The sequence below is a fragment of the Hypomesus nipponensis genome, chromosome 10 (genome assembly GCF_054491055.1).
Source record: "Hypomesus nipponensis isolate SF chromosome 10, ASM5449105v1, whole genome shotgun sequence".
NCBI lineage: Eukaryota > Metazoa > Chordata > Actinopteri > Osmeriformes > Osmeridae > Hypomesus > Hypomesus nipponensis.
In genome coordinates this window covers 4,421,127-4,448,585 of record NC_140370.1, presented here as the reverse complement: position 1 = coordinate 4,448,585, position 27,459 = coordinate 4,421,127, and the positions used below count along the sequence as shown (strand labels likewise).

Sequence of the window (27,459 nt, the reverse complement as noted above, 5' to 3'; positions counted from 1 at the left end):
TGGAGATAGAGGGGGACATAACCTGGAGATAAGCGTGTTTGGGTGGCCCCTACCATCAGCTGGGGATGGGGTAGGATCTCCAAGAGGCCCCTTATGGATATCACTTATTTTGAGGACTAAGCTGTGGCACCCTACCCCCATGCACCCCCCCCCCCCCCTCTCAAGTCCCCCACCCCACCCCCACCCACGCCCCAGGCTCCACCCAGAAGTGTGGCTGCCTTTGTCATTGTAATCTGGCCCTGTTTGCTAAACGCTTCCACTGTTTACTCTCTGCTATGGGGGCTTGTATTAACAGGAGTCAGCAGGACGCGAGGTGACATCACTGTGGCTGGGGCTTTTGTAAGCTGCATTTGTGATGTCTCGGGGCCCCTTTCTTCCTTTCTTTCCCCCTCTCTATCCAGGCCTGTCTAATGCATGAGCTAACTCAGGAGGCTAACATGGCCTACAGGGAGGAATTACACCTAATTACTTAAATAACTGCTAGGCAGCAGCCCTACTTAGTCACCAAAAATCATTTCCAGGTCCCTGCTTTTTACTGATAGCTTGTCCTCAAGTAACAGAAAAGGTCTCAGACAAAAGATTGTCATTCAAACAGTTGAAGAGAGAAAAATATAAAAAAGACAGACAGGTACTAACAAACAGAGGGGGTGGGGGGGGAAATCAAATTAACCGGCAAGGCTTCCATGACATATACTTCGGTTGTTGTTGCCGTAGCGATAAAGTCGCAGACATTGAAACTGGTCTGTTGAGCCATTGTTATCATCCCTGGCCATCTGCTGCCGAGGAGTGACGTTCCCTCTCATTTGCATGATGAGTGATATATGGGAAGCTTGGGAGGGCATATGCCCCAGTCTTATGACAAAGCAAGGGAAAGTTTAAAAGCTGAAAATAAGGGCGCTAAAATGTATCAAAAGAAAAATTAAGACATTTCTGTTGTGCGTGTGCACGCTTACGTGTGCATGTTACGCACCTCTCTATTTCAATGCGTGCACTTGTGCGTGCGATTGTGCACGAATAAGACGGGGTTTGTGCGTGCGTGAGTGTGAGTGTGTGTGTGTGTCGGAGCTAACGCGTGCATCTGCCTCCTTGTGCGCCTGTTTGTGTGTTTTGCGGATGTGGGAGTAGAATGAGGAGAGTGGAGGGAGGGGGGGGGGGGGGTTGGTTGCTGTTGATGTGCAAATGTGCATCATGTTGAAGGGCTGTGAATGGGGAGGTGTGACGTAAAAAGGGACCCGAACGCAGGTGCTTATCTCCAGGCTGTCAAAGGCACAGTATGTCATATTCCTGGGGACTACCTTTCAAAGCCACAGCACCAGCTCGGCCATCAACAGACTGGAGGGAAATCAAACTTTCTGGATCACAGAAGTAGGTTTGTGTCAGAGTTCTTTTAATACTGTAGTGTTGGTCAGTATTTCTTGTCATTGAGATTAGGCTTGACCTGTGAAAGCGGAAGATAGGCATTTTTTTGTCTCTCTGACTATGTGCTGCTGTTTGATGAAATCATCAAATGTCGTATGTCTAATCGTGATTTCAAGTTATCTGCTTGTAAATTACTGTTTTCTTTTGATGTTGGATTGTTTCACAACCACCCTAGCTTTGACATTTTGTAAAATGTTGAAATGTGCATGTCTAGAAATTATAGTTGATTGAAATTACATTGTTAACAGAATATATATCACTTGTTGGGAAAAAATAGTGCAGATTCTGTCCAGGTTTCAGACAGTTAGAGGAGATTAAATGTCTCAAACTGTTTTTAAGAAGCATGACCTATATTTGATCATCCAGATCACATTAGATGCTGTCTACCTAAATTAAACTCACCGCATTTGTATGGAGTATAAGCTAGTCTTAGAGGAACACATGTCAGTATTGTCTATGAAGACAAAGCATTGTCAGGTTGTGGGCGGCTTTTGGTGTGACAGCTGTATACACAGAACTACCAGAGTCCTAATGCACTTAAACTTTGACTCAGAGCTTCAGGATTTTTCAACTGTTGTTGGAACAGGATTGTTTCTATAAAACTGACTCATAATCTTTATTAAGGGTTATAACCCAGCTGTAACCTTTTTAAATATTTGCAGTTAAAACATGGTCCATTTGATGTGTCCTAAATATAGCCAAGTCATCATTAGTTCAGAATAGAGATTTTGGTGGTGTACACCTTTTGTGGACTACCTTACTCTTGAGTAAACTGAAGAGACACCAGACTCTCACGTCTCCAGGGTAACTGTTGGTTTAGCTGAAACGATTAATGTTGGAAAAGTTTATCATTTACTAGGAGCTCTTAGTATATAGTTTCCAGATAGATAGAAAGACAGATAGATCAAGATGGATAGATTTGGATGTTATACTATCCCATTTTAGCAGAGAACTCATAAAAATCCATTTACGATTTTAAGAAAATTATTTGGGGAGGCAAGAACAGCACCTCCATCCATATCTTGGCCTTTATTTAGGCCTTGTGTTAGCCTATAATAAGATTATTATTCATATAGAAGTCCAACATTTTCTTTAGTTGCTTCTTTTAATGTTTAGCGGCTTCATATTACTCACAGGCTGTGTGGGTGGGATGCTTCTCTGGCCTTTCTAACTGAAGTACGACAGCATCATGCCTGTCATCTGTAGTGTCATGGTCCTGGTGGAATACACAGTACATCCGCTACAAAATACTCCAAAAGCTTTTTTCTTCCTATCGTGGAGGAACTGTGAAGACATACAGCAAATCTTGTAGTTAATTATCCAGACAACCATTTTACAAGTTTGCAAACTAAAAGATCCCAGGTGTTTGAGAAATGAAATATAGGGAAGTACAAACTTCCATGGCAGTAGGCTCTCTTTTGATGTTGTTCTAATCTCCAACAGAGCCAACAGAATCCAATGGTGCAGAAGTGATAAGAAACAGGCGTTACTCCTCTTCCAACCACTTACATTTAGTCCTCTTTCTGCTCCAAGCAGTAGGACACTAGTTCAGTTGCTACCCAACAGGGAAATGCTACCTATCTCTGCCTGTTCTCTTGTGTGGCAACAGGAACTGTCCATGGTACCGACTAAAGTCTCTATTGACTTGATGAACTCATTATTGAGTCAACTAATTTTGTTCTCATAAGATTGAAACTAAGTTATCATTGAAAAAAGTTCACTTTTTAAAGAAACAACCTAGCACTGAAATAAATCCTGGTGAGCTTTCTTTGGGTGAATACAATGAGGAGTGAAGTAAGCAGAAAGGAGAAAACATTCACTGACCACCCAGTATGCATTGTATTACCTGTTCCACCACTCAAACTTCACTTAGTTAATCCAGGAAAATGAATTATGAGGATTTATTCAACAAGGTTTCAGAAATGTTCCATCTGCTGTCGAACAGCTGGTGAAAGGATAAATGTAATTAATTACTTAACTTTTAAACAGTATTTCAGAAAACCAAGGCTCTTTTAAATGATCGTAGCCTAACTGAATAGTAAGGCTAAATCAGACAAATTAACTTGATGCTTACGAACCTTGTTTATTATAACATATTTTTGGGCAGGGCCCTAATAATACCCTTTTTTTTACATGAAAAGTGTGATAACTCTATTTAAAGACACAATATATTATAAAATATCATGCTATTTAGTAATTAAAGTGATCGTTGAATGACCTTATATATCTTGTATTATTTAGTCAAATACTTGTACATCAAGTATAAACTACCATATTCCTAAAAAATCTATCAGATAAAACTTTATGATTCTGCCGTATAGTAACAAAAGTAACTAAATTAAATTTAAATGAGAAAATTTTCAATTGTGTTCAGCAATGTACATTTGGATTCAGTGTGGTTAGTTTGAGTCCATTTGACTATTGGGATGTGGCTCAGTTTGTGACATGTATTTCAGAAATGTAAACTGAATATCAAAATGCATTAGAATTATATATACAAAAATTTCCTTTAGCATAACAGGCTGAAAACCCGTAGCGGGAAATTCACATTAATGTGTCAACATTTACAGTGTTTGTTTTTCTAAGATTCATGAAGAAATGTAATGTATACGTTTAGCGAGTGGCCGATATAAGGGTCTATTTTTTATTTTTTTCTCATTACAATTACATGGGATTTTTTCCCCCTGTCTTTTTCAAAATATATTTCAGCATTTACCTTGATTGTAATGTACCTCATTGGCTGTGGTTTTGTTTGTTGGCCTAACTATAAAGGATCTGCTTGTACCCTTGTGGGTTGGGAAGAATTAGGATTTATGAATTTATTTCCTCTGTTGTATTGTTTAAACAGCTTTGGTTTAGTTTTGATCCCTTCCTCTTGCCTTTGAGGCTGTTCCACGGTGTCAGCTGTTGACTGATAGTAAGAGAACTGCCTCACAGTGTGAATGAAAGAAAACTAGCGGTTGGTAAACACTGATAAGGGATAAATAGAAAGCGGTCAGGCAGAGATAGTTCTGTGGGAGCCCAGATTGTGTGCGGTCTGTTAAAATGAGATTCTGAGCCTGTCCTTCCTCCTCCCCTCTCCTCCCCTGTGCAGCGTTTGTCTGGAAAATCTCCAGTGACCCTGCTCAGCAGTCCCAGGCTGCACTATTCTCTTTTTGTGTTTTGTTTTGTTTTCTAACAAGGGTCAAGTTGGCCCATAGACATGTCCCTAATGCTTATGGACAGCTGTCATGACTTCAAGTACTTACAATAATTCATTTTGCATGGAATTATAGTTCTGCACCAGAAACACAGCATCAGGGAAATGGCAGGAAAGAAAGTAAAATGTGTCAAACAGAATTTTGAACTGTACAGTCTTTATGTCTGATGGCCATTCATTGTCCCAGGCTTTCACTTAAACTTTTCCTCCTAGTTTGTTTTTAATAATCTTACCTATGTGAAGTTTCGGAATTGTTCAAACATACAGTAAAACATAATGCATATGGTACGCATATACTGTGCACATTATATACTTTAGTAAGAATTATACCACTCTATGTTACACAGTACAATACTGTATGCACATACATTCATACCTACATTCATACATACTGTACATACATCAACAAACATACATTTTTATTTTCATACAAGACCATATTAAGCTTAGTCCTAACCTGAATATTTAAGAACCAATGTTTTATTCATTGTTTTTAAGGGCAATCTGTTCATTCTTTGGTCATTGATTTTTTTGGGAATCCATCTTTTATGTGATTAAAAAGACCTTCAGAGGTCTTACCTTGAGGGTCACCATGTGGTGTATTTACACAGAAAATAATTCAGCCCATTGTAGCCCCGGCAGCTAATGAGATTGGTCGTTAAGTGAATGACACAAAGGCTACAAAAAAAGCTTAGCGGCTCCGCTGAATATCACAGTGTCCCCGCACATACACTCCACGCGACAGCAACACACTGGACTACCCTGCCCCACCTCGATTTCCCTCGACATCATCACCTGCTTCATGTGACTACTATGAAATGCAAAACAAAGGCTAAAAGGGGCACGGTAAGTCATGCTTGCAGATTCTGCCCTGTCGGAAATGTTGATGTGAGTGTGTATGATGTGAGCTGCTCTGTGGACGCATGAGACTGGGAGCAAGTGGATGTGTGCGTCTTCAGGAAATGCAGTGCTTTAAGTCTGAGGATAAACAGTGCTTTTAGCAGATAAGTAGACCGATGAAAGGATTCTGTGGCTTCCACTGGAAGTTCATGCTGGCTAATGTGGCAGAGGGAGAGGTGGACATAGTACATGAATCTCACCCAATTTCCTTTCCAACATGTTCACATGAACTTAACTTGCTACAGTGCCAACCCACTTGCTGTTTTTCTCCTTGCCGACTTTCTTGTTGAAGTAAGGCTTGATTGTATCAGTTCGGTCTTTTCCAAACTTAGCTCTTTCAAATGGGGATAAAAATAGGTTGTAAATGTGAATTTTCACAAGTGGTCTCCTTGCTTCTTCAGGGAAGTTCCTAGCTTCTCTCCCTTTGGTTGTACTCCCAGTATATCTGGTGAAAAAGTGTAGAACTGCACCAATCTGTTATATATATTGGATGAATGAGGCAGAAGGTACTGTTGTGCTCTATGACATTCATGCATTAATTCCCAGATTCGTTTATTCATTTTCCCATGTCTTAAATCATCCTTACTCAAATACAGTATCAAGATTGTGTTGGAATAGTACAAGTACAGTTTAGAACAAGTAATACAAGACCGATCGTCTGTGAATCAGAGAATTCGCTGCTCTATGCTTTGTGCAAGGAAAGAATACAGCTGTTGTAGTAAGTAGATTCATCTGGGATGTGGTGGGCAAGCTTCATCATTTCAAGTGCATTAAAATATCATACACTCCAGTCTGACAGGAAAGTGGGTTAAAGTCCATCTTGTGTATTAAACCCTGGAGTTAAGTCAAATTTACATTTTGTTAAAGATTATTCATTTTATTGATGCACATAATCATAATCATGGACCATCTGCTGATCTGGCAAGCTTGGTTCAAACTCACAAAACAGGCGTGCTAACCTTTTAAGTACAAAATAGTCAGGCTTAACTCTACACTCCCAGAAGAGAGAGTGTGTGTATGTGTGTGTGTTTGAGTGAATAAGGAGATTGTATGGATATTGGATAATGCTTAATTTATATCCTCTTGGCTGCTTTTGGCAGATTTTTTTCGATCGTTATCATTTGTATTTCTAACAAAAGCATATGAACAACTCAGTGAGCTGCAGGTCATTCTGTCCAGACATTTTAATTTTTCTTTTGGAAGTTGAATGTTCATTGACCACAACATGCTGTTTGGGATCTGTAGTCTTGCACTTCTGGTTTGGGCATGGAGGGCAGTTCTTGATTATTACGATAGTTACCGTGTACTAAAGAAATACTTCTGTAGTTTTACATGCTCTTTTTTGTAGTGAAGAACAAGCAATTGTTTTTTGCTTGTAGTTGTTAGTTTTTCTTATTGTTGTTATAAAATGGGAATTCACCAATGGGCATCTCTTTAATGCATAAAATACTTATGTACAACTCATTCCAAACAAAGCTTACGCAGACTGAGAATTCATATGCTAGAGGTAAATCCGAGTTAACACGGATTTATACTGGCATGAGTTAAAGGACTAGAGTTTGTAATCCAGGTGGCCAAGGGATTTTGCCACACAGTGGCAAAAATCACTTAAACCTCCCCCACCATACTGAGCCACAGAGCTCAGGAGGCAGACAGATCTTTCAGAATTGATGACAACACAACACATCAGAACTGAACTGTATGTGGATATGTGTGTGTGACTATGTGTGCGACTGTGAGTGGAAATGCTTTTGAGTGTCTTGGTCTTGTGTGTGCCTCTGTGTTTTACTTACTTTACATCCTCAATTAGTAAGAGTGGGAGCCAACTAACATAAGACCTTGACAGATTGATATTCTTCCCCTTTGACAGAGAGAGTGAGGGGAGGATTGGGAATCCAGCATCCCATCTGCATAAACATAAATAAATATTGGTAGCTTAAAGTAAATGATAATGACCTTTATTTCAACAGCCATTGACTCCTCCTCTTCATTACTAAAGTGACGCATATCCTAAATGTCCTGTTTTCCCATTGTGCAGTTTAGGACCGTACACAACACATAAATGCTGGTTAAAGTAACATTTAGAATCATAAAGAAACTATGATACAAGTTTATGTTATTTTGCTTGGGTATTAGGATAAGTGTGTGTGTGTGTGTGTGTGTTTGTTAAGTGTGTGTTTGTTAAGTGTGTGTGCGCGTGTGCATGTGGAGGACAGAGGAGAAGAGATAGAGTGGAGTTGTTTAATGACAGGAACAGCTGACTCATTTAGAGAGAGCAGTGAAAGGTAATTAACCCTGGGAAAACTACAGCTGCCATGCGAGCTGTTCACTTCAGCGCAATCTGATTAGGAATCAGTGGTAGAGTCTCTGGCTCCTTTCAGACTCTGTGTGTGTGAGGTAAACTTCTCCCTTCGCCCTGGAGGGCCCCACAGCACAGGAGACCTGCCTTTTGTGACGGGGGATTAGCTCGAATGGTTACTACGTTTCTCCAAATTGCCAACCACCTGGTAGCATTCATGCACCCTCATCTATAAAAGGGCCTTCTTGGGCAGGAACAATGGCTGGGATTACTCTGTAGAGATGACAGACACCAGGGCTGGAACTTCTTTCTCCCCAAACACCTGTCCCCAAATTAGTCAGATTTGAAAAAAATAAGTTTAGTGATTTATCTGAAGATGTAACGTGTAACATGACAAGAGTCACTGTATTGATAAAGGATAATAGGATTTGGATTTATGCAACCAGAAATTGATTAATGTTGCAAATTGCATACATTTTTTCAATAATATTTGCAGGTACTTATAAGCTAGCATAAACCAAGAAAGAGGGAGGACAGCCTCACACTGAAAAAAGAAAATGTTGTCGCACAAAGCATTGCTGTGTTTGCAATTTAGAGTGATATTCAATTAGCAATTTCACATCATCTGAAAGCCTTCATGGATAAGAGAACTAAAAGCTCCAGCAATTTGGTCAAAAACGAATTTGGTCTGTCTGATGGTAGAAGAAACATTCTGGACTTTGCGCTTCTGTGTGGTCCTGCTCCAGGTGAACTCAATTTAGAGGGAAGGCTTTGGGATGACTTTGGAAAGGGATTACAAGACTCATAAATCACCTCTGCAAAGGTGTCACCATCTGACTCTTTTATGGGCGCCTTGCTAACTGGCTCCAATAACAAGTTTCCCCTGTAGTTATGCCATCATAACAAATCATTGAAGAGACAGTGGCTAGCCAGGCTCCTAATTGTCGGTTGAGAATTCTGTGTGAGCCTCGTCCTTTATTGAAGCATCTCAGTCTTGTGGCAGTGATAAGATAAGCTGCTACCCTCTTATAAAAGTACTCAGTTGGCATGAGACACCTACACTGTGCTTGGCGGTCTAGGTGGCTGTGAGACTGTTATGTCTGACATCACAGTTGTGCTAAAGATTTTTTTCCAAGTGTCTCCCAGCACCTCTCTTTCAGAAAACATTCATTTCCAGTAGGTTAAATAGTTATGAGCAAGACTTACTGAAGGAGGTCTACCTCTTGAGATCTGTGAGATCTGTGATGCACTCTCACCAGTATCACACTATTGTGATGCATATTTTTTATTATTTGTGAGAGAGTAATTTCTGAAAGAAAGCCTATACTGATATATAAATACATACACTGTGTATATCAGGGCATACTTGCTCGTGTATAACAGTAGAATATGATGAAACCCAAAAGCAAATAAAATCCGCCCAGCGTTTTAGGGCCAGATTTGATCTGAATAGGAAATCAGCCCCCTCCCCCTCTCTAAAATGTCTCTAGCTAGTATTCTAATGTCCAGCTGCTAGCTTTTTAGGTAGAGGGCATCTGATGGCTGGCTGGTCACACTGCAAATAGAAAATCATTTTTTCAAAAACTTGTTTATTTGAGCAGGTTTTGATTTACTCACCATGCGCCCATTTCCATCTCAGTGTAAGGTGGTAAAAGCCCTACTCTGTTCTTTGCCTAAAGCGTTTTACTCTGTCTTTCCTGACAACGTATTACTGCTCTGCACAAGCAATTGTTGGTAGCACACATTTCTGTTTCCTTCTGAAGTACTTTAGCCACATAATGCTGATTCTGTGCGCAGTGGATGATATCAAAACCAAAACGGCTCCTATGTTTCACATAAATAGTGATCAGTATGCTCTGAGCTCAGACATTCATTACAAGGAAATATGAAAGTAAATTGTGCTATCTCTTGCCCGTTTGCTCTTTATTATGCAGAAACAGAAAACACTTAGCATGTAAAATTAATGTGGAAATTATTCCCGGGGTAAACTATAAACACAGAAGTTACCCCGCACATTTACCCTTTTTTCTCCTTCCCCTAGATCAGAGTGTAATTGCCAGTAATCAGGTCTGTTTGCTGCTGATAAAACCACTCTGAATGCGAGGAACCCTCTTTGTGTGATGACTCAATTATGCCAGAAGTGGCTCATCAAACCTGGCCCATCAGCTGCTTTAATAAATAAGGAGGAAAACTTGCTGCAGGCGCATTATAATTCCATTCATTCCATAATTAAATCCATTCCAGTTTTAACCCTTCACTCTGTGCGCCTCTGGTAGAGGAAACAAAAAAACATGGGTGTGTGGGGGGGGGGGTTGTGGTGGGTGGGGGAGTGGGAGTGGGGGTGGGGGTGGGGAGGGGGAGTTGGGGGGGGGGCGTTACAGAACAGACAGTGACCTTGCACACCACCCTCCCCCGTCTCCCATAATTCAAAATGATACTGCTGAAGAAAGGTTAAGAGAAAAAGGTTGAGGGAGAGAGGACGGGTATCAGTTCAGATCCAGACCCAGTTCTTTATGTATGCATTGTTTCCCACACGCAGCCTGGGTCAGTAATTATGTTAAAAGACTAATCTAATCATAACAGTTGGTTGGATGAGCGCGCAGCGCTGTCGTTTTGAAATCTTACTTTGGTGTAATCTCGTTTGCCCCTATCTAAAGAAAATGTAAACAATGTCTTTAATTTTGTGGTCTTGGAAATCGTTGAGGATCCTACAGTTTAATGGGTTTGAAGATGGAGCGTCTCTCATAGGCTACAGTTCAGTTTTTCTCTATCACAATAGCCTCTATGTTAATTACACAAGAGTGTCCCAAGTGCATGGATAAGCTGGGAACAAGGGGACATTTCAATGACTCAAGGTCAATGATGATTATTATTCTTATTATTATCAGCTGTAGCAGTTCAGCAGTAGTTACACATTTAAATAAAGAAGTAACATATCCCTAAGAATAATACACCTGCTGTGAGCAAGATATGTATAAAGAAATTGTGGGACAGAGTGGGATAAAGCAGAAGCAGCACAATATTTTAGAAGTAGCATATATTTGATTTTTTTGATTTGATTTGCAGTAGTGCAAGCAAGTCCTATGCACTGTGCATTAACTGTGTGTACAACAGACAATAGCCATGAGCTTTTATATGCTTATTTCATGATCTACAGTATGCAGTCAAATGTTTAATAGTCATTGTATTTGAAATGAAACATGTGACATGGAGTTTGATCCATGAGAAGAGATGCTATTCAGTGCATACTGGGATCCAGTTACCCCCCCCCCCCCCCCCCCCCCCCTCTGGAAACGGTGTGAGACGATGGTTATTCATGACTGGTTGACTGGGAAGGCTGTCTCTCCCCCAGTTGCAGCCCATTCTCCTTCCCATGGTGGGAACTGTAGCAGATGGGGCTGGGGGGGGGGAATGGGCAGGGCCCAAGGACAGCAAGCAGATAGATTAACACGTAGAAAATCACGTAGGAACCAAGAGCATCAGGCGGCCTCTGTCCCCCTGAGAAATCCACCCCATACACGGGTGCACATCCCTCGGAGAGGCTCTATTTGTGTTTGACAGAGAGAGGGGGGGGCCCGACTATGATTCAGCAGATGACAAACCGCCTGCACTTTTTTTTATGCTAATGACAATTCCCCCCTTTTTGTTTCTGGGGGAGGGGGGGGGAAGGGGGGGAAGGGGGGGGGGGACGCTCTGAGTGGTATAATTAAGAAGAGGTTTTTTTTTTCTTCTTTCAAAGCTAACAGAAATAAATAATTCTATAATAAGATCTGTGAAGTGAAGAGGCTTAATGTACTCATTGTGTTCATCCTTGTTTTCCCTCTTGGATGTTTTGTATTAATTAGAGGCAAGCAATTTGATCTCTGTCAAGCAATCAATTTGCATCTTGTTCCTTATTCCTTGGGAGGTATTAACGTGATCCCTCCCCACTGTCTCTGACTGCATGTACCGGTACACCAACATCTTTCTCATGACCAATATCACTGGAAGGAAACTGGCGATTAGCAGACATCTAATCATTACTTATTATTATCTTATAAACCAACATCTACAATACCAGCCAGATCATCTGGCTGTGGTCATGACAGGAAATGATGGATACCCACTTGAGAATGATTTTCATTTAGGTTTGCGTTTTTTGTTGTTATTGTGTTACAGAGAATGAGTTTCATGCTCACATCCTGAAACAAGTGAAGAATTGTGCACACACGGACCAAGGTGACCCTGGCCAGCCTGGCAGCCCCTTCCACATTCTGCCTGGAAAACCCCAAGAAAAGGTGACCATTCTTTCCGATGGGTTGGATCATACTATGTTTGGGGTGATCACACTATGAACTGGTAGTTTCCTTTCAAAAATATTAATAATTCAGAAGAAAAACATCCTGATGCAGTAATGCGGATGTAGTCTGGGTGAATGTTGATAAACAGCATAGCTAATAGCAGAGGTCATTAGGATGCATTGAATAAGCATCATGTTGGGCTAAGTCACATGGGTGCTTAGCTGACCCCTGATAACATCAGACGGAGATGTTGTTTCTGTATGCAGAGATGTTGGCGGTGCGCGGACATGGTGTTGGATATTGCTGATACTGCTTCTTTTTTTCCATACCATAGGCCTTCTCTAAAAAAGTGGCATAATTCATTGCAGGTTGAAATAATCTATAGTCTGAAAGGATCCTGCATCCAAACTCCAGATCTCATAATCTAACCCTAACCCCAAACACAACCATAATCTAACCCTAACCCCAAACACAACCATAATCTAACCCTAACCCCAAACACAACCATAATCTAACCCTAACCCCAAACACAACCATAACTAGCCCTAACCCTAACCATACCTGACTAAAATTCCAAGCGGCCAACAAATCAAATGTAACTGTTGTGAGGTGTTCAGTATGTCAATGTGTGTTTTCCTATGTCAAGATGAAGGCACACACAAATCCCAGCCCCAGAGCATAGTTAAACATTCAAACACAAACCTTATCCTTATTTGATCAGAGTTCATGTAATTGTTTTCTGTGTGTAAAAACGCCCTCAACATGGTGCTCTGTCTCCATGACGCTTCAACTCACTACTGGATGTTCTCCCTCATAAGTACTCACTTTGACCTTGTGAGTGTCTAATAAAGCTTTTCTCACAGTGCCATTACCTCTTGTACTTTTTGAGGAATTAAATCTAGTTTGGAGTTTGTGAAGGACCATCAGTAGCTCTCGTCACGAGAGTGTAAAGAGTGCACGCTCTGTAGCCTCACAATGCAAAAACATGAGGCTTCGGTTGCAACGGGTTTTTTATGCTTGACAGTCTTAGCTTATTTGGGAAGCTGAATTGCATGGCAGTAGATTTGATCAGCTTTTTGGCATTTGGGGTGAATGTGCATCCCTTCCCATACCACCTTCCAAACAATATAAAATATGTCATAAAATGATTTGGGGTAATACATTGACTTGATTCTCATTTTAAAAATAGCTTCAATGAATCTATACTGGTACAAAGGGCATGGCAAAATTAACACGAGTCTAAAACCAACAGATTTACATAATGAGTTTTACCTCAGTAACATAGAGGTGCTTAATGTGGACATATAAGTCAAACTGTGATATTAAAACAAGTGTACTGATAACATCATTTCAATTTCAACTAATTAATTTGCTCTCGTTGGTGTTGAATACATTTCACACAGACTTTTTGGATAAAAGCTGTGTTAAAAAAAAAAAAGAAAAATCATTACATGTGTGAGAGTGTCCTTGTTTCTGCTTGTGTGATGTGGAAAGTGTTCCAAACTAATCAACAGCATTCGTTTTTACAGAATGTAATCTATAGTGTTTGGGTGTTGTTTATCTCAATAGGCTGTAGTAATCAAAAGTAATGAACCTATTATGAGGAGGACCTCAGAGGAGCTGGCGTGGCATTAAGAGTGTGGCACATAAAAGGTTTATTAAAGGAAATTAAGGTCCATCACTGCCACACCTGCTCCCCTATTATAAATGTATGACAGGTCAGTGCCTTCAATCACAGCAGCAAACCAGAGAGAGGAGTCATGTTTCCCATTACCAGGAAAAGTAACAGCATATCCTATGACTCATAGATTTCACTGGCCTGTGACCACTATACACCACCATCAGCCTGGAATAATTATGTTTAATAGGTTTTATTTGGGATCCACACACGAGCAATGGTGGAGGGAGAGTGGCTGGATTTTAACAACTATTTTTGGTCGGAACACACGTTGTGTAGCACCACCACAACCACTCACGCTTTAATGTCGTTATTTAGCATTGTTGTGTTTTTCTCACCTCAGAAATGTTTGTTTTGTTTTGCCTTTGTTACAACTTCAGTTTAGTAATTACATTCACATGCGACCGGCATTTGTGATTTTCTCTGCATGTTGTTCACAGTCACAATGATTTAAACATGACATTATTGTCCAGACAGATTAAACATTATTGTATTGCCTACAAATACTTATGAAATCAGTACCAAGTTTATTTCATTTTCCAATTTAGTGGCAAACATTCTCAGATTGTAATCATGTCTCATGAACAAGTATCAAACATATTGCACATCAATGTTGTCTTTACAGATGGATTCTGAGGGAGAAGACTGCACACTTCAGACAGGTATCAACAGCCAAGGTGAGTAGCTTCTGCACCATCTGTGCCTTGCCATGGAATCACAGGTGGAAAAGTAGTTTTATTCAGTGATTCACACACATATTCCACTTACAGCCATGAGATGGGAGAGGGTTGGATCAGTTCAACAATCCAACGTCGCAGCTGTCAGCTTTATATGTCATCTTACCAATTTGAAGAGCACCGCATTGCCATTATATTGTTCAGAGGGGAATTACTTCATTAAATTGAAACACTGGCTCAAATTAGTTAAGGAGTGCATATATATTGTGTGATTGAAAACCTCTAGACAGAGTTTGTCATTATGCAAGTGTTCACAGCCTCTGAGGCCTGAATGTTCACTCTGAAGCTCATCACTACGTCTGGGAAATTCATCTGGGCTTTATTATTAGTTGTGCTTCATGGGAATACATTGTAACCTGTGAATGAGATTTGCATAGGCCTCTGGGAAAATCGATTTACCTTTTTAGATCATGTTGTCAAAGCAGTGGCGAGGATGAGCTACAGCGCTGTGCTTCGCTGGTCTAATAAAAAAGGGAGGATTGAGTCATGTGCTTTTCAACATAACTCAGGCCTCAAGTTCATGAATTTGGTTCAATACAATGGTTTTGACGTGTAAACTATTTAGCAAATCATGTTTTGTGAAAGGGGAAAAAATATGCTTTTGATCAGATGGAGTTGAATGTTTTGTCGTTGTTTTGCGTGTTTAACATCGGACACAAACCAAAGTAAGGCGTTAACCCTGATACCCCTGTTAACATAGGCATTGCATAATTCCCCAACTGGTTATCCAGGAAGGGATTTTGATCTTTGATCAGGATTGTGTCTCTCCGTAGACAGACGCTGGCAGAGCCTGAGTCACCTACTCTAGTGGAAATACAAACACCACTATTTACTCTCCACATCTTTGCTCTGCTTCTGTTTACAGTTCCAGCTGACTGCATCCTTAAAACTCCCAGGTAAGGGTTCACAACCTTTCTTTAAAAGAAGGCATGAAAAGAACCATACCAACCCAATTACTATTCTTCGGATGAATGAACATAGTATTCTTTTATCGGTCCCTTCAAATTAGTAAAGCTTTTGAAATGAGGGTATGATAGTTTTTCCTTGAAAATGGCTTTTGTATTTTCTTTCATTAATGCTAAGAAATGAACTTAGATTCGAACAACTTAGACAAACCAACACAATGTACTCGTACAAACGGTAATATGGGGATGTTCCCTTGGTGAACTGACAGTCTCCAAATTAAGCACACTTCACAAGTTCAAGCAAAGTTGGAGGCTCAACTAATTGTTGACCTAATTGCTCCTTTCTTTTCGTCCCCCGGCAATCCCCCAGCACATATGGGCCCATGGTAAGGAAGAGGAGCGCCCAGGAAAGAGTGCAGGGTGCCCCTGTCAACAAGAGAAAGTCTCTGTTGATGAAACCTCGGCATTACAGCCCCAGCGAGGCGTGTGAGGAGGAGAGCGAGGACCTGGCGCAGCCACAGGACAAAGAGGAGCTGAGGAACATTGACACTCCAGCAGGTAAACAGATGTCCTGTTGTTTTGTCTGTTTTGATGAACAATTGACGCTGAATTTTAAAATCCCATCTGTTGCATTCATATTTTCCTCCCCCTGCCATCAGCCAGCAGCCACAGTCATTGTGCACTGGAAGTGAAAGACTACACTGCTGGGTCCACATTAGTTGTGTCTCACGTCCTCAGATTGAAGTTTTGACAGCAGATCTGCCATGATATTTTTGGCATGGTTTCCCCGCCTTTTTTGATGGGGCCAGATTTTATACTCCTCATTTGCTTTTTGTGCAGCATGTTTTTTTTCATCCTTTGAAATATGGTTGAATGGTATAAAAATTAAAAACTGAAAGGTTGTCAGCTTTGGGCGTCCTTAATTTGAATCAAAGCAGTTCATTGTTTTTTTTTGTTTTCTTAGTGTTGTTAAGTAACAGTCCCTACAGAAATGAGGTGTGTAGGTGGTACAGTGGTTTGACAAACTCATCATATTTTATGCGAAAATGAAGTGCCTCATTTCTATGTCTTCTTGCATGTGAATTCCAGTAAAACATTATAATTTACAAAAAGCGTAAAGTCATTGCATCGGTATTAATAATTAATTGGATATTTGTAGCAAATTAATTGTTATCAGAAACAGTTATAAATGTTTTTATTTCATTTTAAGTTGTCTTATCTAATGGCAAAACATTTCTCTTTGCTAATGAATTTAATTTTGCACATTTTGGCAACAATACCCATGGTTTACATGTGCATTCTCATTCACTATAATCTGCACTTATTTGGTATATTTTTAACGATGTAACTAAGCAACAAACGTAATTGTCCCTTTCCAAAGCTTTTGTTAGGCCCTCTTACACAGTCCAAATATACATAATTAGGCATAATGTCTACAGCTCATTATAGTACACATGTGGGTAGTTAAATGGACCTAGAGAGTAGCTCAATGAATTGTGTGGACTCGTTGGAGATGGAATTTATTTGTTTCCGAGGTTCATATTACATTACAATTATTAGTGTAATTCACATTTCGCTATCATTATTTTTGTGAAAACTTTCTCTGAAAATCGTGCTTTACCCTTGCTCTCTCAAGCCTGTATTTTTCTGCTGAGAGGTGCTCTTAACCATGAACCATGAATTTACTGTCACAAAATCCAGATAGTCAGTCCCAAAACCTCTGAAGACATGTTCAAAAGACTTGGTTATATCATGTTTTATTTGTAAGGCAGCATGATAGTGAATTCTGAACAGTGAAGTGAAAGAAATAACTATTCTGCTGTGGCATGTCCTTTAAATTTGAATTGTGTTGCAAAAAGAGGGAAAATAAGCCCATCATTTGTTGGAGCTACATTACTTGCAGCTCCAGCCAAGCTCCAACCCTGCAGCACAGCGTCAGTAATGGCTATTCTGGAGTACAAACTGTTCACCTGTTCCAACACACAAACCACAGGAGGGAATCCAAGTTTTTTTCCCTAGTCTTTTCAGTGCACTCTGCATGTGTGTGTGTGGAATGTGTGTTCCAGGCTTGTGCATCCATCTGGATGGAAAACAAGTTCTCTCTGCCTGCACCACTCATCATGACTGAGCGTAGCTGACTAACTTTTAATCTTTGTTGAACATAGGGCTATGTATACACCTCTATTAAATAGGAAATATCTCCAGCAACAGGGTCTGGATCAAAAGCTTTGTCAGCACACACACCAACTTCTCTTTTAGATGATTCAAAGTTAAGTTCTTCACTCACTTACATAATACACTTCATTGTGTTCATGTAGCAAACAGTACATGTTTACAGTACATTTTTCATAATATGCCCCAAATTCACGCATGCCAGAAGCCAGATTCTTTCCTAACCCAGGGTACCTCATTTTCAACAGAGCGGCAGTACAGTTCTGCTAGCGTTTAGCAACTCTTTTTTTTAGGGGATTAGGTTTTGTACTATGGCCTTTAATAACTAGTGACTCCGGGGTAATACCAATAGCTGTGTCATCTGCAGCCTGAATTATTCCCAAATCTATCAGCAACCTATCAAATGGTACTCTTCTGTGGGCTACTTTAGGTTTGGTCTGTGACGTCTAGCCACTTAAGAGGATAGCACTACAGTACAGCCCTACTTATGATTATATTGGAGTAAAAACCCCTTTTGGCCCTTAAGAACTTAAGCCACAGAATAAGTTTCAATGGTTTTGGTGGATCAAGAGAGATTTTATTGGATCAATCCAGATGATAGGTCACCATTGTTAATCATTGACCGTGACTGAATATAATCAGGGGGTGTTACTCAATAAAATGTCTTTTGAAATGCATTTTTGGGGGGCTAATGACTTTCTTTAACTGTTCCACTTAAAATGATCAGACTTATAGATAGATATACAAATTCTAGTCACACAATTCTGGTGCAAACATAATTAATGTGGATATCCATAATAGAAAATAATTTTTCCATTAAATGATCTTTTCTTCTGTTCTTAAGATGTAGAAGTAGTTGAATGACAACATAACTATAAATAAATGAACAACAGATGTGTGTTTAACTTTAATACACTGCCGTCTGTCTTCATAAAATGTACATCGCTGTAAAACATGCAAACAAACTGACTGCCTGACTTTTGGGGTACCTTCTGTGTAGTTTGTTATATCAGGAACATTCTCCACCTTTCTCTGTCTGTTAGTTTGTTATATCAGGAACATTCTCCACCTTTCCCATGTCTGTTTAGTTTGTTATATCAGGAATATTCTCCACCCTGCATATGTCTGTTTAGTTTGTTATATCAGGACCATTCTCCACTTTCCTGGTTCTTCCTGTGTGCACAAATATGGGTCCTTCAATGGGTTTTTGTATGAGTGGAGGAATTTTAATATCAAAAGATTGTAAAGCCCTGCTTGGCTTACACTTGGTAACTACTTAGAACCCATGTTCAGTGTGACAAGCAGTGCAAATCCTGTCATAATCGGGTCCTTCTAAATCCGTATCAAGTTGTTGTGTTCTGATTTGAGATGTCGAAGAAGAAGAAGACAATTTTGTTCTTCATATCTAGGTTTCTTGTCCAACTAGCCAAAATAAGTATCAAATCAGTTATCTAAGATGTACTTGAGGGAATTGCTTGGAAATCATGCAACGTACGTGACACGTACTATTATCATTTTCGTAACCCTACATCTTTTTACAATCCTCTTAAAGGCCATTTCAACTAGCAAACATGTTTTTCCAAGATGTTGTAACATGTAAAAGTGTCACCAAAATTGAAACCTTGAAAGGCTTTACAAACGATTATAAGAAAGCTCAATAGAGGACATGCAATATTGTTTTTCTATCTCTGTGTAACTGCATGATCACTGAAGTGTATGCCTTTGAAACAGGTTGCTCAGCCTTAACAACAGAACAAGACCATCAATTGTATTTTTTCCTCTTGTTTCGTAGAGGGAGATGTCGAGACACTCAAAGGAGCGCCCAACAGAAATGGTTGCCTCCATCCAAAGGAGTCCCAGGATTCCTTTGGATGGTCTGAAGTTGAGGCAGACGACTCCCCTGGATGTGAGGCTGCATCCTCTGAAGCTCTGCTGGATGAAGACACCAGGGAGCAAAGGAACGAGGAGGAAGACCAGGACAGAATGAGTCTGAGCTGCAGTTTGTCACCACACAAGAGCCCGTACGGAGACAGCAGAGAGGACGAGTGGGAGCCTCTGTCTCGCACAGCCAGACTGGGCGCATCAAACAGCAGCCCGTCCAATCACACCCAAGACCTCTTGGTGAAGATGGGCCAACACATGCAGGAAGACCCTGACGTAGAACTGAGAAACTCCATGGGTCAAGCAGGCCCTTTCCAGGTAGAGGCGCTGAGGTACCGGCAAGCCCCAAGTGAGGAGGACAGTGAGGGGGAGCCAGAGGTGGAGAGACCCCCCCGACTGGAGGCCTGGAGTGTGGGCCTCCAGGAGAGAGCTCTGGAGATGGACAGGGGGAGGATGAACCTGAGCCTCCTGGAGCAGGCCATGGTCCTGCAGTCAGAGCAGAGGCAGGTGCTCCACCACGCCTACAGGGAGATGGACAGATTCCTGCTGGAGCAGATGACCAATGAGAGGAGGCACCAGAGGCTGCTAGATGTTGATGCAAGAGTGGGTTACCATGGAGGCAAAGGTACAGTTGATCATTGCTAATATCAAATTGATTTAAATATGTGTATCACTATTAATTGCTATATCCTATAGTATTTGTTGCCTCTCATTGTGAACCCATGGTTTGATGACCCTTGACATAGAGTAGAACTTTTCAAGTTCAATTTAGCAATAAATAAAGCTAAGCACTTACCTTAAGTACAGGTGCTAGACATGACATCTTTATTTTCCATTCAGATATGTATCTTGTAATTTCAATGATGAGGCATTTCGATGCATAAAAAAGAATAAAGAACTACATTTGGGGAAAATCAGGAGTAGGGAATCCTCTTAAGTACTAAAACATTTTGGCAACAAGTGAAGTAATAAATTACCAGACTAAAAAAGAACTTACATTTCTGATGGAATTGCTACTACTCAGAATATTGGATTTTGATAGGAATCAACTGGATATTTAACCATGACCATAAGTCTTAAATCCTCCCAAAGTACCTCTCATGTTTTCCTCTGATTCTTCAAATGACTGCAGCTAAATGTATAATCCTGATGTAATCTTTCGATGGTCAGCATGGGCATTAAGAAGTGGATGCCCTGTGTTGAACTGCAGCCTTAACTAAAATGACAGATTAATAGAAGCATTTTGCTAAACATTTCTGGCTTTTCATGATACTGCAATCCGTCTGCTTCACCTGACCGTCTGCCACCTTCCAATGGAAACCTTTCCACTTAACCATTCTTAAATAATATTTTTGTATTCTAAAATTCTTTAGTTGCATATACCTTTATCAATATCTTAATATTCCCTAGTCGTGTTAAATACAATCTTCCTGTGTCTCCAGACTCCCCACGAACAGATAAGAAGGATATCAGGTGCCCAACCCCTGGTTGTGATGGAACTGGTCATGTGACTGGTCTGTATCCTCATCATAGGAGTCTGTCTGGATGTCCCCACAAAGTCAGAGTTCCCCCAGAGAGTGAGTCTACAAACAGACACAAACACAACAACACACCAACAAAGTATTATTTAAATTGTATACAAATAAAATAACATTCCATTTGCCATTTTGGCATGTGTGCTGTTCCATACAGTATTATTATATTATATTATACTTGTCACCTATGAACCCTCATTTTTTTCTCCCTCTAATGTGAGTTGTAATTACTGAATATTGAAAATGTTTTTTATTTTTTATTTTTTTTTAATTGGTGATGTTTGAATCATTTAATGTAACATAACAAACATTCAACATTAAACAGTTATGTTACAAAAGGAACAGAAAAAGTAATTAACTTTTCTCAGTATGAAAGCATGGGCTCTTAGGCTGGAGGCTGTATTTGCAAATCAAAGGAGTTTCGAACACTGTATTGAAAAATAAATAGACAACTCTCGCAAATGAATTGGAAAATATGGGCATAAAACATAACTTCCTTTGGATAGAGAGTAAAACTCTTTACAATGTGGCATTTGACGGAATGAATCAACTGTTTTGTGTTACAATTTCCTTTCAGTTAAGCTTTTTTCTTTGAGACCCACAAATACATAGTAGATCATACATCACTCACACAATGGAAAAGTATGCTTTTCTCTCTGTTAACACAACAGTAAGCACGGTGTCTCAATAGCTCCAGGGCCATCAGAACATGACAACTAAAATGATCGATAAATAGATAGTTTAGTTTTAGCTGCATGTTGCATTTGAAAGTGATACACAAACTAAATGCACTTAGCAGCTTTCTAGCTAATCAGTGTAAATAAATGATTATTTCATCAGTCTTATCATTCTTTGGTCTATCAACCCGATAATGGAACTACCTTTTATTTGGTCCTGTCCACAGTCCTGGCTATGCACGAGAACGTTCTCAAGTGTCCTACCCCTGGGTGCACAGGAAGAGGCCATGTCAACAGTAACCGCAGCACCCACCGGAGGTACAGCCACTGGGGCAGACCATTAGAACCTGCACTGTAAACAGACAGTACTCCTAAACAGACAGACAGAGTCCCAACATTGGACTAATGTGTTTGACTCCCTCCAGTCTTTCAGGCTGTCCCATCGCTGCTGCAGTTAAGGTGCCCAAACCTCAGGAAGAGAGCCCCAGGTGTAGACCAGGGCCTGACCGATCGCCCAGGTATGATGCTGATATACTTTACTGCAATGCTGCATCTCACTCTTTTTTCCTGTGTGTGAAATTGTTGTATTTATTTTAATGTGATGACATTGTGGATCCGATGCTAGCTTTGTAACAGCAGGTCCAGAACACATACTGCATGTTGCAGTTCTGTATGTGGGTTCCTTACATGTTTTTTGTGTGTGAGGGAACCACGTCCAAAAACCTTTTTAAATATAAACAATAGATTGGTGAAAAGTGCACAAATAAACAGACTAATACCAAGAAACTGACGAACACTATTCCCTAGATTCACAAACATGGTTTCACATTTGTCACACTTTAACAATGCTCCAGGGTCCAACGGGATCCTTTCTATTAAGGAAATAAAGCAGCCCAAGCCTTTGTTCCTTCCAGATAAATCACAGGCAGAATGCCCACCCATACTAAATTAATTAGTTTGGCAACATGTCTGGAAACCCACCATACAGATTAGATCCATGAGGAAACATGAGTTATGAAGAGACAAGAATATTATCCAAACTACAATATTCAGTATTGAATTTGCTTCTTCTGAACAACCTGTGGACATGACAGTTATATTTTATTAAATGTACAGTAATGAATCCCCAAACACTGTCCTAAAAAACCTTCTTCTTCTCTTTTTCAATCCCTCTGTGTCCAGACCTCTAGGGCTGGTGAAGAAGTTTGAGATGAATCAGTTTAGCTACAAGTTCCCCCATCCTGTGGCTGCCTTGCAAGCCAACCTCAGCAAGGACATGGACAAATACAGCAAGATCCGCTTTGACTACGCCAGCTTTGATGCACAGGTCTTCGGCAAACAACCCCTGATGGCACCCAACCAGGACCAAGAAATCGCTTCACACTTCCCTGACTGTGAGTTTCGCACGTTTTATTAGATTCAAAGGGATAAATCTGCTGTTCCAATAGCAGCATGTTATGGAACATAAGAGTGATTCTTCCCTGACACATCTCTTTCCTGCAACAAATGTTCTGTGCTATGGAACATAATGTAAATGTATATATTCAGCATTCGAAGTAGCGAGAGTTGTCGACAGATCCACCGCACTCTGATCGAGTTAGAGAGAATTTTACATGAACATGTATTCATTGGGAAGATTATTTTATCCAAAACATTGTACAAATAGCGCACATAGCATGGTTTTCGTTCATTAAGACGCCAAAACGACTTCCCTCACTCAACATTTCTCAGTGATAACCCATCAACATAGATGTTGTGTGGTGTTCCTCAGCTCCGCCGCAGTACCCTGGCTTCCTGGGCTCTCCTGGGACAGGCCTGCCCACGCCTGGAGCTCATAGCCCACCCAACCATTACAAAACAGGAAGTGAGGTGCTCCAAGCCTCGGCCGCCACTGCCGCCATCCTTAACCTCTCCACCCGTTACCGGAACAACATGGAGGCTGTCACCGGCCGGCCCCTGGCATCCTCCACAAAGGTAATCTAATTAGACCACTTGGAAAGGTATTTATGCGGTCATTTAAAAGCAACTCTGATTTGTGTATAAAAAGAAAAAAAAACATAAAAAGACTGGTTTTGGCAAAGGAAGCTGTGTCTCCAGAGGGAGAAAGGTTTTCCCAATAAAGCTTTAATATACACAAAAGGACATTTGTGTAATCGCATCAAAAGAAGAAAATATAATCAACCTTCTTTCTCAATTAGAATTTTAAGATTTTTTTTGAAACAGGCTTTAATGTATTTAGTTTGACTATATGAAAGTGTGCCTTGTCTGCTACAGATTTCATGCTTTGCAATATACAGTATTTCTCAGTATAAGCTGTGTATATCAGATGGTCTATAAAAGTAAAGTAAGAATGGATTAAATCAATAATCTTCAGGACCTATTTACTAGGTGAAATTTTCTCATTCACACAAAAAGAAAAATCCCTGACCAATTATGTTTAGACTAGTTTAAACCTCAAACTCTTTTGTGTTGCTGGGAAACCTGGATGGGACACAATGATTTTTCAAAATTCATATTATTCGGTGGCCTTTCAGTGAATGTGCGCTGACAGATTGTCAGCTGAAATTAGTCACAAAATAATGCCCCTGAAAGTAATTCATGGCAGAATATTGATCATATCCTGGGAGATAGGAACAGTACTGTACATAGATGATTCAAGTTTCCACACCTACACAGCACAGCTCCCTGTTTTGCCAGCATGGGGAGCTGAGAACATGGCCCGGTACCAGGTACCAATCCACTGGATGAATAAAACAGTGTTAGCAAGTTAATCATCTGTTCTTCTCTGCAGTTGACTAGTCCTGCATCGTGGGAGTCTGGTGGTTCTGAATGTGCCCACTCGAGATGTATGTTTAGATACGAATAACAGACACTTTTCTTTTCTCAAGTACCTAGACAGGCGGTGATAGGGGGATAAAAATCTAGGGGAAAAAATAAAGAAAATGAAGCGTGGAAACTGTGTGTGTAAAGTGGGTATGGTCAAAACAAGCTTTGCAAATAGTGAAATAACTAATTGAATCTGTCTTAAACCTAAATGTATTTACTCTAATGTTATTTTAACATCACCACATGCACAGATAATTAAAGTGGACAGTCACATGAAACCTTTAATTAATTTGAAAGGCTCTCCTTTGTTACAAAAATAATGGAATATATGATTTAATGAGACATATGCGTTGAATAATTGGTTTCATTTGTAGACAGGATTTTGGCATTTAATGAGGTAAAACTTTTAATGCTCTAAAACCATGACCATAAGCACAGTAGCATTTTTGCATGGGGCGAGTAACACATCTGTCAGTGAGAAACTTATGCTACATTAAGCTTTTTAATTTTTGTTTTAATGGTGATGACCTAAAACCAGCAACCCCCAGCTGCCATTATGGTTGTGTGTCCTAGAAAACAGATGACACAGCTGTCACTGAAAAACTATACACCAGCGATTATTATGTTCAACAGAATTAATGCTGGCTTAATGCTGTACTTTGCCAAGAGTAAGATAATCACAATGTATTTTATAAGTCTGTAATGTATGTAAAGGCATTTGAAGTTGTCTTTCAGATTTACAATGTCATTTTCAGAATAGGACATAACTCACATCAGCATCAAAGCAGGCATATCATGACAGGGCTCAGTCATAGTTCCCACTTTAAATGGTCCTGGACATGAAGTATGTTTTTGCCATCTGACACACAACTCTTTTGTCCCAGTGAAAATCGGACATTTGTTTGGCGTGACTTTGGCCTCTTACACCTGCAGGATGTGCCCATCGAGGTGGATGAAAACGGCACTCTGGACCTGAGCATGAAAAAGAGCAGGGGCAGCATGACACCCAAGGGGCCTTTAGGAGATGCCCTGGCTCCTCCTGACTCCTTTTTGTCCCGGGCCGGAAGTGTGCACATCAACCCTGCCCTCTACCAGGTTCTCTGTGAGAGAGAGGCCTGGGACACCCCATTGAACTTCAGCAAAGCACAAGGCATGCAGGATCGAGAGGTACTGCAAAACCACCGTTTGGTTTCACCTGTGGGTCTTGTCTGTTGCCAGTGACTGCAACACATGACATATGTGAATCTCTCATCTCATGGAATGGTTTTCTTTTTTCCTTGAGACATTTTGCAGACATTGTTCAAAAGGCATCTGAGATTAAAGACATCTTCACAGCTGGCATTCCTTGTTTAAGCTGATCTAACAAAAATATAGTTTTTCTGGGAAGTAAATGTAAATGTGAGACATCTTGACTATCCATCATAAATACTGTGTCCAATAATTGTGACTTTAAATGGATGGATGGTTTACTTTAAGCATCCCTAAGCATAATCACCCATTCTGGGACTAAACCCTGGAGCCTGTGTTTTAAGAGCATTACTGGGAAATTTCCATTGATAATTCACTTTTAGGTCATCATTGCACTTTTAGGTCAAGACTCTGACAGGATGTGAAGGGGTTAAGGAGCTGTGCTTTGTGTCTCTAACCAGGAGGATTTTGATGAGGCGTCTCTGGATGACCAACACTACCCCGGAGACGCAAGCATTTCAAGCCCCAAAAACAAGCTGCTACTAAGAGATGCCAAGAAGGAACTTATGAGGTAAATTGTCCTATCACCTTTTCTTCTTAAAGGGGAGGAATATACATCTTGAGGCATCTTTGTTCAGTCATCTGTCAGTAATGTGAATTTCCCTTTAAAAAGGTCAGTGGACATATGGTCAGTATTAATAACAAAAGTGTAATTCCAGACCAGACCTTTGCTTAAATAGGGCAGTATATTTTAAGTAAATTAGTTTAAGCTCTCTGGAATTCGCTAACCTAGCCTATCCCTTTATTGGATATCCCATTGCCCATGATATATTACGTATCGTTGTGACTGGTATGTCTACAGGTACATGTGGAGAGGAAATGTATCTTATTAAAAGTGAGTTTTTCACGTGTACACACTGTTCGTCCTCATGATGAGCTTACAACTCCTGACTTTGTAGTTAGACTGCATGTTCTACCAGTTAGGCTCTTGTAAATGGCTTTATGACACCGTAGGAGACCGTAGTTTACTCAGCACACCTCTATGTGGAGCAGATATGCGACACACGGTAAAAACCATCAGTGATATTGCTGAGTCGAATAATGGGCATCCAAATCTTTCTACTAAATTTCCCTGCTGTACTAACTTTTTACCAACGCTGCTGTGTCATGTCAGAAGGTTTGGTGATGCTATTGGGGACCTTGTACAGTGTGTCATAAGGGCTTCTGTTGTTTTGCAGTTGTCCAACCCCAGGCTGTGATGGCAGCGGCCATGTGACGGGAAATTATGCCTCCCATCGAAGGTAATTACACAAATATCAGCACCAGCAAGCAAGAATGTCCTGTTTGATGACTCCTGTTCCTGTTGTTTTATGTTGATGAGTAGCACGTTGCTAAAGGCTGTGAGGAGGGTCTGCCTTGGTCATTTTTGAAAGGGAAATAAGTGGACAATTGTAGCAACTACTTTCATTAGTTGAAATGTCAGACGGATAAACTTGCACAAGAGGGTGATGTGTGAATTTGTAGGGGTATAGAGAATGCTCTGTATCAGTCACTGTCAGGTAAAACTTTTCAAAAAAGATCCTCAAACTGACCATTTCTTCTGCAGTGTGTCTGGATGTCCACTGGCTGACAAGACGTTAAAATCACTAATGGCAGCCAACTCTCAGGAACTAAAGTACGTGTTGTGAGTGATTATCTTAACTTGTGACTACAACATGGCTGTGCCCATTACACTTTATAAATACTGGGTCTACTGGCCCAGT

The 27,459-nt window shown here is 40.4% G+C and overlaps 1 protein-coding gene across 1 annotated transcript in view; it reads left to right on the top strand.

The window, feature by feature from the left end:
• The first annotated feature begins 1,205 nt into the window (after positions 1-1,205).
• The window catches only part of st18 (ST18 C2H2C-type zinc finger transcription factor), a 29,865-nt gene continuing 3,611 nt past the window's right edge, over positions 1,206-27,459 (top strand). Inside the window, exons 1-15 of the mRNA XM_084706667.1 lie at positions 1,206-1,365; positions 11,976-12,094; positions 14,401-14,452; positions 15,378-15,408; positions 15,788-15,975; positions 19,382-20,095; positions 20,913-21,047; positions 21,910-22,000; positions 22,108-22,200; positions 22,865-23,076; positions 23,433-23,656; positions 25,442-25,675; positions 26,158-26,267; positions 26,935-26,997; positions 27,303-27,380. Coding sequence (XP_084562793.1) covers positions 1,206-1,365; positions 11,976-12,094; positions 14,401-14,452; positions 15,378-15,408; positions 15,788-15,975; positions 19,382-20,095; positions 20,913-21,047; positions 21,910-22,000; positions 22,108-22,200; positions 22,865-23,076; positions 23,433-23,656; positions 25,442-25,675; positions 26,158-26,267; positions 26,935-26,997; positions 27,303-27,380 — 2,504 coding nt within the window. The remainder of the gene's footprint in view (positions 1,366-11,975; positions 12,095-14,400; positions 14,453-15,377; positions 15,409-15,787; positions 15,976-19,381; positions 20,096-20,912; positions 21,048-21,909; positions 22,001-22,107; positions 22,201-22,864; positions 23,077-23,432; positions 23,657-25,441; positions 25,676-26,157; positions 26,268-26,934; positions 26,998-27,302; positions 27,381-27,459) is intronic.